The sequence below is a fragment of the Denticeps clupeoides genome, chromosome 6, assembly GCF_900700375.1.
Source record: "Denticeps clupeoides chromosome 6, fDenClu1.1, whole genome shotgun sequence".
Lineage (NCBI taxonomy): Eukaryota > Metazoa > Chordata > Actinopteri > Clupeiformes > Denticipitidae > Denticeps > Denticeps clupeoides.
In genome coordinates, this window is record NC_041712.1 from 7152536 (window position 1) to 7163049 (window position 10514).

General features: G+C 44.6%; 2 protein-coding genes across 3 annotated transcripts; one reads left to right on the plus strand and one right to left on the minus strand.

Moving 5' to 3' along the window:
• Positions 1-693: 693 nt before the first annotated feature.
• On the plus strand, positions 694-7063 carry LOC114793200 (serine/arginine repetitive matrix protein 1). Of its 2 annotated transcripts, none has more exons than XM_028984958.1 (9): positions 694-837; positions 1661-1719; positions 2349-3014; positions 3322-3960; positions 5888-6027; positions 6138-6231; positions 6321-6381; positions 6518-6595; positions 6725-7063. In XM_028984958.1, the coding sequence occupies exons 2-9, from the start codon at positions 1679-1681 to the stop codon at positions 6842-6844; spliced, it is 1839 nt and encodes a 612-aa protein (XP_028840791.1). In that variant the 5' UTR covers positions 694-837; positions 1661-1678; the 3' UTR covers positions 6845-7063. The 2 variants fall into 2 exon arrangements, with proteins under 2 accessions (XP_028840791.1, XP_028840792.1); XM_028984959.1 differs by having other exon boundaries at positions 820-956.
• Positions 7064-7689: 626 nt separating this feature from the next.
• On the minus strand, positions 7690-10188 carry mrps31 (mitochondrial ribosomal protein S31). The gene is made up of 7 exons (XM_028984406.1): positions 10016-10188; positions 9291-9743; positions 8849-9001; positions 8615-8761; positions 8435-8505; positions 8208-8351; positions 7690-8131 (listed from the first exon to the last, which is right to left on the minus strand). The coding sequence occupies exons 1-7, from the start codon at positions 10129-10131 to the stop codon at positions 7896-7898; spliced, it is 1320 nt and encodes a 439-aa protein (XP_028840239.1). The 5' UTR covers positions 10132-10188; the 3' UTR covers positions 7690-7895.
• Positions 10189-10514: the final 326 nt, after the last annotated feature.

Sequence of the window (10514 nt, forward strand, 5' to 3'; positions counted from 1 at the left end):
AAACACCAGTCTTTGCATTCTTAGACAGAATCAAGGCAGTTTGGCTCTGGGTTTTAAAAAACGAATTAAGCTGGGACATCAGAACGTTGGTCAGATGTCCCAGCCAGGTTTGAAGCTATAGAGTAGCTTCAAGAAAAAAATGTGTTTTCCATTGTATACTGTGGCATGAAGAAAGTTAAACAGGGTTACTGCAAAATTCAATCTACTATTAATACTACAGTTAACAATATTTCAACAAAAAACAAAAAAAATACTGAATATTTCTGGGTGGTAGTAGCCTAGTGGGTAACACACTCGCCTATGAACCAGAAGACCCAGGTTCAAATCCCGCTTACTACCATTGTGTCCCTGAGCAAGACACTTAACCCTAAACTGCTCCAGGGGGACTGTCCCTGTAACTACTGATTGTAAGTCGCTCTGGATAAGGGCGTCTGATAAATGCTGTGAATGTAAAAGCACTTTATAGATCACATCAGGTGGCTGAATGGATCTTGTAATCCATGGATCCCACAGCAGGAGTTACGTTACACAGAATTAATGTTAATTTGTGGAGACAGACGTAATCTACACATGTGCACTAAAAAGACTCGGACTTCTACCGCGTTGAGGTCTGGGGTCGTCGTGGATTATTAATAGTGAGGTAAAGCATGTGGCGAGTACGAGCGACCGACCGCCCTCTCCGGGCCTGCGTGCTGTGAGCGTTGCCGACAGGTGTGTGTGTGTGTGTGTGGAAAGTTGCGCCCAACCCTCCCCCTCCGCGCCGGAACACGCCCAAACTCGTCCAACGTCGAGGGACCGAGCCGGACCGCGTCTCAGCACGACCGTGGTCGGCCTTCGGTGAGCAGAAAGCGGCCCGGTTTCATCCGAGCGAAGGGGAGCGCGGTTCGAACTCGGTTTCCGTGCTGTAACGCCGCGTTTCCGACGCTCGACGCCGCCGCGCTGCCGCTTTATTTCGGGTGAGCATTTTTAGCTGCGCGTTTAGCTCCGGTTGCTAATCAATGGCCAGTGGAAACGGGGTCGATTTTGAGGGAATGTTTGGAATATTACTCCGTAATATTACTCCGAATATTACTCCGAAATACGCTCTGGCTCAGCAGACGAACGTAGTTCTCGGCTCCGGGTTTGATTTGGGGAAATTTAGCATTTTTACCCTTCAGCAGTTACGTAAGTCGCGCGACTGTACTTTACCGCGGCCGAGTTCGCGTACGTGGACAGAACCGGGCTCGGTCGCGTTAGGTCGTGTGACGGTTTCACCGATATTTTAACCTCCGTTCGGTGGTTTTCGTGTTAGCATTAGCGTTAGCATTAGCCGCGCTCGGCCTACGCGCTTCGTCTTGGGCTTTTACTCCCCAAAACGCGCAGTCAGCGTCGACGTTCGTACTTCTGTGTACTCAATTTTTCGTATTTTCTCCCGCTTGGAGACAGCGTGGTGAAGGTTTAAAAAAAAAAGCGACGTAAATCCGATTGATTGGGCAAATGTCGCGGCTTGTTTTGTATGTTTTTTTTAAGGAGAAAATTGGAATATCGCAATGTCGTTTCCGCCTTCTGTGTGTGTGTGTGTGTGTGTGTGTGTGTGTGTGTGTGTGTTGAAGACACGATCTTTTGTTTGACTGCGTGTGTTGGGTTGGGTGACATTTGTCTGTTCTTTAATCCACGTCAGGCCAGTCAACAGCCCAAGATGGTGAGGCCGCACTCAGGCTCTCCCAGACCCAAACACAGGTAAGTACCGTGCTGTTTTACTATGATGACCATGTGATCCATATCGAATGCTAATTGATACACCAATAAACATGGTAATTTGCCATATGTTGGCTTTGAATGCTTTGTTGCCATCTCAGTCCTGTAAATTGTGGGTACTCAAAGGAAAAACCTGGGTACAATTATACAATTGTAATAACAAAATAAGATGTTGAAATCTGTGATTTAAGTGGTCTTTTTATCATTGTACTTTACCATGAGCTTTTGCAACACATTGTAATGCTCAATGCCTGATTTAAAGCACTTATTGCAGTACAAGTATTTTCATTGAATAAGTGTACCCTTTGTGTGTGTGTGTGTGTGTGTGTGTGTGTGTGTGTGTGTGTGTATATATATATATATACACACACACACACACACACACACATCTATAAAAACATTTTTTGTTTCTGAGCCATTTTTAACTCCTCATTCCCATTATCTTGGTAGCTATGGACCAACTTAGTCATGATTTGTCATTGTTTGCCTTGGGCTAGTCTCATAGTGGTGTGAAATGCAGTTAAAGGGCACTGCTAGGATAAAATATATAGCATGTGCTAGCTTGCAACAGTGTAAATCATATTTGCATTATTATTTTTTTTTTAATTCAGGTCTCTCTCTGATGACTACCACAGCAGAATGCACCACGATGATCGTTTTGGCCCACCTTCCAGAAGCCCTAGGGGTTTTCGTGGGCCACCTGGAAAGACTTCTAGCTGGAGAGGTGGACATGATTGTGGACGACCTCCATCCTTCAAGAGACCTCCTTTAATGGGTGAACGAAGGGATCGACCATCTGGACAATGGATGTCACAAAACAAGGATCATTACCAGGGATATCCTCCACCTTTAGACCACCAGCGAGGCCATAGGAGGCCCAGTCCACCCAGGCAAAATCGACCTCCATCTAGCCAGCACAGGATGTCCCCACAAGGACCTGGCCACTGGGGAGCACCATACCACAGTCACCATTCAGGTCGTGGAGCTGCATCATCACGACCTGTCCATGGCCTTCCCAATGAGAGATTTGCATCTCCACGTCATCAAAGTCCCTACAGAGGCCCAAGTACTCGCCCAAGCCCTGTCCATGAGCAGGAGAAGGGCTGGGGCCCAAATAGGCATCACAGCCCTAGAGACAGGCCGCTGGGCCGACCAGCCCATGGAGGGCAGCACTGGAATGGGCCGAGTGGTTTCTCTCACAATGGGGAGAGTAGTCTCTCTGGCTCCCCCCAGAGGAAGCCTAGGGAGTTTCATGGAAGGAGCTCATATCCAGAGAGGTACAGAAGTGAAATGGCAGTGCAGGCTGGGTAAAAATAATAATATAGTTAATATTAAGCAGAATGTAAAATCATGACTCTGTGTTTAATGACTAATGCAGTCTTTCTTATGTTAAATCACTGGACAAAGTATTTGCTGTCTGAAGAAGTTAGGAGATGGTCATTATACGGGGCCTACTTGTTAAGTCAAATTGGGGCTGGAGATAAGGGAATAAGGGAAGTTATGTCTCCAAATAACCCCCAACGCAAGCAAAGGAGTCCTGCCATTGTAACCCACATGTTTGATTTGTTTGTAATGGATGTGCAGGTGGTCTGCTGAGAGGGATCCCAAGAAGCAGTACGGAGAGAGGGGTGGGGCTGGTCATCACCGCACAGAGTGGGAACATAGAGGAAATTTCCACCCACGGCCATACAGATCACCATCATGGAAATCAAGTCTGCCGCCCCATTTGTTTTCTGCACCGTCATTTTCGTCCGGACCCAGGTTCCCACAGCCACGCTACCCTCCGGAGAGGCAAAGTGGTCGACCACCTAAGCGAAGTTTGGATCATGGGCCCCACATGTCCATGGGCTTTCCAGAGCATGGCTCCCCTAAACGGTTTCGCCGGGAGATGTCATTTCGTCCCCCTGCCCTTAGAGGCTTTGGAGGTCGAGCCCTTTCGATCAAGGATAAGAGTCGTCTGTTGAAGAATCGGAAGTTCAGGGCGGAGTCAATTGCCAGGTTACAGGGGGATCCCATTCGACCAAGGAAATTGGACAAGATTCCCAAGCCCCTCAAGGTGGACAACCCACCCTCATCACAGAAAGATAATCTGAAGAAGAGTGTTGTAAAGTCTGAGGCACACAAGGCTTCCCCAAAGCAGAGCAGCAGCTCAGCAGATCCCAAAAGGGACTCCGAATCAGTCAGCATCCAGAAGGGGTCTCGTCGCTCTGTGAGCACTCACAGGTACGGTATCAACCTTAACAATATGGCGGTGGGGGCGTGATGTTAGAAGTTCAAGCTTCCTGGGTGTACAATGGCACTGCTTTCCCAATACCAATGGGCTCACCTTGCACCTTTTCACAAGATGGAACAGGTGGAAACACACAGTTTTTATTCCTCATCATTGGCACTGACAACAAATTATTCCTCCAGTAAATGAGTCTTCAGGGATGGTCAAAAGACCCACGTAATCAGAAAAGCAGTAGCATCTCTGTGCCAAATACATTTCAACTGCAGCTATTCAAGCAAGTATCCTCAAAGGTAGCAAAACGGGGAAATCAACATGGTGTCCTGGTAAAGATGATTGAAAAGGTCAAGACTCCTTTGCATCAACAGTTATCAACATTTTAAGGGAAACATGGACCAATAGCATCAAACATCAAGAAATCGTTGAAAAGAAAAAAGTATAAGATGTTGACCACTCTTACCTGAGCCTTCAAAGGACCCACCAGACGCATTTAGAAGATCTTCATTTTGCCTGAAGAAAAGCGTGGTCACGGAGCGCTAAATTCTTGATGGTTCTGAAGACTGATATATGGGGAGTTGACTGGTGACAGGATCCAGTAATCCAGCGATCACCAAGACCTGGACAAAGAACAGGTGCTGCATGACTTCAGAGCACCACTGGAAGCTCTTTGGCTGAAGGTCTCATTAGAACATGCAACTTGAAGTGAATTTCGTTATGGTTTGATCGCCTTCATTTGCATCTGAGCAAGTTTTTCAGTCTACAAGCCATCCATGTCCAGTTGGAATACTAAGCATCTGAAATGGAATTCTAAGCGTTTATCAGATGATGCTGCATAGATTGGAACCTGGACCAGGAAAACGTATTCAAGTAAAAACTACTTTGTGGTGGTGAAAGAAGCTCTTCAAGATTCACATCTTAACTCCACAGAACGTGTACGGCGATGTATGCCACCCAATATTTAGAGGCTTGAAGGTAAAACCCAAGGGTAAATGCATAGTTGCCCGGACCACACAGTAGATTGTACAAGCTACGTTGAGCGTAATAACAGTGCCATAGCCTGGAGACATGTCCTAAATATCTTGATGGTTTGCCTGTTTCTGTGTGGCTCAACTCCTTGACCAGATGAAACAGAAGAAGGATCAAGTCTGAAAGTGGACATACATGGCTCAATTTAATTTCATCCTAATCTGCAAAACCTGGGAAAAGCAAAGATGATCCAAAGCATTCAACTTGGAATATGACTATCCCATCAGATGTAGCTGTATAGAAGATGCCTGAAGACTCCATTTGTGGATGTGTATCATCAGTGATTTAAATGCTTGGTTCGACCAGAAAAGGAATTACAGATTGATTGGAACTGTCAGAAAAGGATTTCCCCAAATGCCACAAACAGATTTTGGAAGGAATTCAAACTGCCAACTGGAGATCACTAGGACTTTAAATATTTCCATCTACGTGCCCTCTTCACGTTGGCAACCCTGGAGCCTTAGACCTAGATGGGGAATAAAATGTTTATTTTCTCTACTGAACCACTGTCGGAAGGGATGCTCTGCACAGCTCATCGGGTCTTCTGTCAGTGTGCTCTTTAAACGTTCATGCATAAACAGGAGTGCAGAGATGAATGGCTTGCTTTTCTGTAAGTACCTGTGTGGCAAATCCATCTTTGATCATGCCTTGTGTTCTGTAGATGGCTTTGGTTGCTGTTTTGAAATGCGTACAGTTTATTTATTTCTTGCTCACCCTTACCTCATTGTGATCTCATCGTCATACATTGTTTTATGTTATAGGCAACAGTTGTGCTTTTCCTAATGACCTTTTTAATGCGTAGTGGTTATTGCATAAACATTCTTTTCTTTTAATTATCAAAATCTTATTATTATTTTTTTTTACTTATGTGATGTCCACCTCAACCCTTGTCTCCAGCTCTTCCCCAATTGAACAGCGTTTATCTTCTGACCTGGTGGTGGTTTCAAAGTGGCAGGCAGGGCCAAGGCCTTCCAGCCCTAGTCCCAGTCCTAAAAACAGTGCCCCCTGGAGGGACAGAGCACCTAAACCAAAAGCAGGTAAGTTCAGAGGCATGGTTATTTTATGGTTGTGTTCTTTGGAATGATTTGTATGGGATTTGACACCTAAGTAATTGGGTCAGTAATTTTGAAAGCCTGTGTTTTTTCAGAGAGCTCCCAAGAGACTCTAAATGAACGCTTTTCCAAGTTGCACGATGCTGCATCTGCTCGCGAGCAAAGAGGCCATCCTGAAAAAATTAAAAGGTACTGTCCCAGTCCCCCCACATTAATATCTGCAAAGAATAACTCAGTGTTTCCTTTTAATATGATTAAACAATCTTTACTCTCTTCAGACCAGTGGATGGCCCGAAGGGATTTGCAGTAAAACCATTCAGGAAATTTGGAACAATACAGGTGAAGGCACCCCCTCTTTCATATGTCTATCTGATTTTAAAATGCGCTCCAGCGATCATGATTTAAAACATTTGTTTTTTTTTTTAATTTTCCAGTGTAGTTGCATATGTTTTGAATATTTGTATTATCTTGGCAGAGGCCTAATTTTCATCCTGGCCCTGGACCAAAAAGATTTCCTTTTGATCATCCTGGGAACTTCAGGCGACCATTAATGGTGTGTATTCTGCTTGTGTGCAAGACTCATCACATCACATGTATAGTATATGCCCTTACTGACCACTTCTATGTTGCACTGACATTGTGGATGTAACCGTATTTCATAATCTCTGATATTTTTGTGTAGGCCACCTCAATGCCACGGCCGGTGTTTAGGAAGAGTCAAAGCATCATGTCGAAGTACAGGAACCTACAAACAGTCCGTCAGCGAGGGGCTTACGGACGTGGGCCCAATGCCCATTGGTGATACCCATTATCATCATACTACTTTGGCTGCCATGACCTTCACTCTGCACAGTGGGTGCTTTTCTGGCAGCCAGCCTTTCTCTACAGCTTATTGGTCTTTGGCAAGGTTGTCCAGTTTTCAGTGTTCTCTAACTTGTGGCATCAGATTGATTTTGTCCAGCTGAAAATAATGTTTTTTCTTCTTCTCTGCCTTCATTGAATATAAAAACAAATGTTTTTATTGCTTTTGTGTTTTTTTTTTTTTTTTTTTAATATAACAATCTGTTAGGATCCCGTATGATGTTCAGATTTATGGGAACGTCCTTTTTTTGGATTTTTTTTTTTTTTTTTGTGTACATTTATCTTTTGTTGCGATGTCATAAATGCAAAGCAGAAGGAGTCAGTGGTTTGATCACAAACACTGTTCTGAGGCAGCAATGTAAATAGTGGTTTAAAATAAAATATCAAGAACTGCTGTTTTCTTGTAGTTTGTTCTGAACTGTCCTTATATTTTAATTAGTGTGATTGCAGAGCTTCACTGCTTGTACCTCCTGTTAAAATGTAAGTGAAAGTGAAGTGATACACAGCACACACATCGAAATGTGTCCTCTGCATGTAACCAATCACCCTTAGTGAGCAGTGGGCAGCCATGACCGCACCGTCCCCACACTGCTCCCTGGGAGCCTTTGTTCAGTGGCACTTTGGTGGATCTGGATTCGAACCGGCAACCTGATAAAAGGGCCACTTCCTTAACCGCGAAGTACTTTGATATCTAAAAAATTGCCCAGTTCTGTTAAAAAATATGCAGGAATATTGATGTGTAATCATGCACTGAAGGTCACCCTGACAGACAACAAAGAACTCGAATTATTTTTTTGATGCAGAATTATGCTGCTTTCTTTGAAAACATTTATTATTGAATATAACACATTTTACGAGTTATTGTGTACGAGGTCACACTGCTGATGTTTAGGTGCACTTAGCAGTGCAATCTACATGAAGGACAGGGTGCTGAAATCTCTCGGATCTCCAAGCAATAGATCATTCTGCAAGTTAAGCAGTTCTCAATGCACTCAGTTTAGGTAGACATCAGCTTCTCTGAGGATGTTCTGTTTTTCTTGGAAGTACTCCCTGAACCATGCAATATGCTCTTTCTTCTGCTGCACTGTCAGGAAAGGGTTTTTACATAAACCAGCCACCACCAGCTCCATGAAGTGACGCACAGGGCCGTGCTGTGGGAAGCCTTCCTCAAGGTGCTTTTCTAGGAAGATATGCTCATGGAAGGGAACGCTGGCTTCTTCTTCTAGGCCTGGGGAAGGACAGACAGCATCTTAAAATGAACTGCATTCAAGCATGCAGCAATCCCCTCATCCCAAAAAACATACCAGCTTCATTGTTGATTGGATACTCCCACAGTTTGCCCTCTTTCGTCCATTGGATCATTTCCTCAAAACCATTGCGAGGAAATTGACTGGTGGCCTGAACAATCTTTTCAGCGAGGTCCATGTCCCAAAGGGACGGGGCAGAAACTGAAAACAAATAGCACGAGTGAAGCAAACAAAAAAAAATAATCATAATTTAACAGTCATAGCATAAACATTAAATAAATTACCAAGTTCCAAGTCAGGGGCTTCCTGAGCTGCAGAAAAGATGTTCAGCCTTTTTCCTGAGAAAACACTTTTCCTGGAGGCCAAAATAGAAATTTACATTTACACTGTGTGGTGCCCTGCTTCATCTGATCATCCACGTAAGACCTTAGAGTACATATTGAGAGCCTGAGCTGTCACTATACCTGCGCCGAACTCCATCCAGCTCACTTGTGATCCCTCTGTCGTGGGTGAAGCCCCGCCCATCATCATCAAAACGTATCTGATTGGCTGGTCTTGTATTTTGTCTCCCATTGGGCTTCTTTCCCACCTTCATGTCGGCTATAATGTTTCTGTATACAGGAGCGAGAAATGGATCAAAAATGGTCATTAGGGTTCAGACTCGAGTCAACACTGGGTCTAAACTCATGCAGACGTACCCTATATTCTGGATCTCTCCTTTGCGCTGGCCGTTTGTCACGGCTTCATGCCTGCGCAGTTGCCTTAGAAGCTCTGATGCTGCCTGGTTTCGGTTAGGAAGAGTGGACGCAGCGGCTGCGGCTGCAGTTACAATCTCTGGGTTCAGGGTCTCACTGCAACCATGAATGATTGAAAACTGAACATGGGAGGGACAACTAGGGCTGCCACACCATACATTACACACAAGGTGTCAATATATTATTGCCACCTTTTCTCATATTTGTGCATGTCTTTTGGCACAGACTCTTCCTTTTGAATCTGTATTTTTTCCACAGAACGTTATCCAATAATACCTGACCCAATGCATGCGCTTTTTGGTTTAACATCAGTGGAACAGCTTTTCTTATAATCTTTAGAACCATACACCAATTTCTGTGTGATATGACTTAATTGGCTACCCACCTTTGAGACGGGACCTCTGCAGTTGCGTTCTGGAACATGCTAATGGTGCTCTCCATGGCCGCAGGGTTCGGTCTGGGGGGCGATTCACCGCTCTTCAGATTTTTAGGAACCTTGAACTTGCGCTTGGTGGTCACATCAACTTTCATGGCCCCCAACAGTTCCAGAAGACTCTCCTTTCCACTTTTCATACGTGCACCCTCCTCCTTTGCCTCTTCTTTTTCCAATAGTTGCGCCACATCTTCTTTCACTTCTGCCTTTAGCACTGTCTCCTCTACAACTCCACCAGCACCTATGTTTGCTTCCGTTGCTCTTTTCCCCTGTTCCTGTATTCCAACACTGGTCCTGTCTTCATTGTTTTCAGTGTCCTCTTCGGGAGCAGATCTTCCTTCAATCTTCTCACACTGCGTGGTCCTACTTGTACACAGAGCCCTGCATGTCTCTTTCATTCCAGTTCTAAAATGGCAAAAACATTTGCATGAAACAGACAGTGCTAGCTCAACGTACACGGGACCAGAAGAGATGGGTAATTCATAATTACAGGTACGGGCTAGGGAACAGGCTAAAGAAGCCCACTTTCATCACAGGACCAGGAAACTTGTCATAGTCCGATCAAGCCAGTCGTTATTAGACGCTGCAGCAGTTTAATGGAGGCATGCTGCTGCCGAATAAACTCAACCTTGGCGCTGTTGTATGGTTTCTACTCCTCTGATCGTGTAAATACGCACCTCTGCACGGGGCCACACGCCGTTTCCTTACATCTCGCCGAGAACCGACCAGGCTCCAGCGGATGCAGCAGAGACCGTCGCCCCCGATGAACTGATAAAATTAGCCTCCGGTACATCCTCGCTCCTCCTAAATGCTCGCAATGTCCTCCATGCACGATCCTGCGTACGACCGTTAGACGCGTCCGTGTGGAAACTCTTACGGCGTTTCAGTTCCGCTCTTAAAACCTGAATTAAAAAAATAAACCCAACATGTATGGAGACATTTTTAAAAGCAACTAGTAATACGTTATTAGTAACAGTATATACACTGCTGCAGATTAATAACAACATTTATTTAAAAGAAAAAAAACAGAACGTCAAAAGTCAATCAGGTTCAGGCTGCCTCAGAAATGAACTTCAATAATTAAATTTGAAACAATCTGAATATTTTATAATTGTGTCAAGTCGCAAGCAAATGTATCAGAGTAAAGAGAAACTATCTCAAATACAGTCTTTTTTC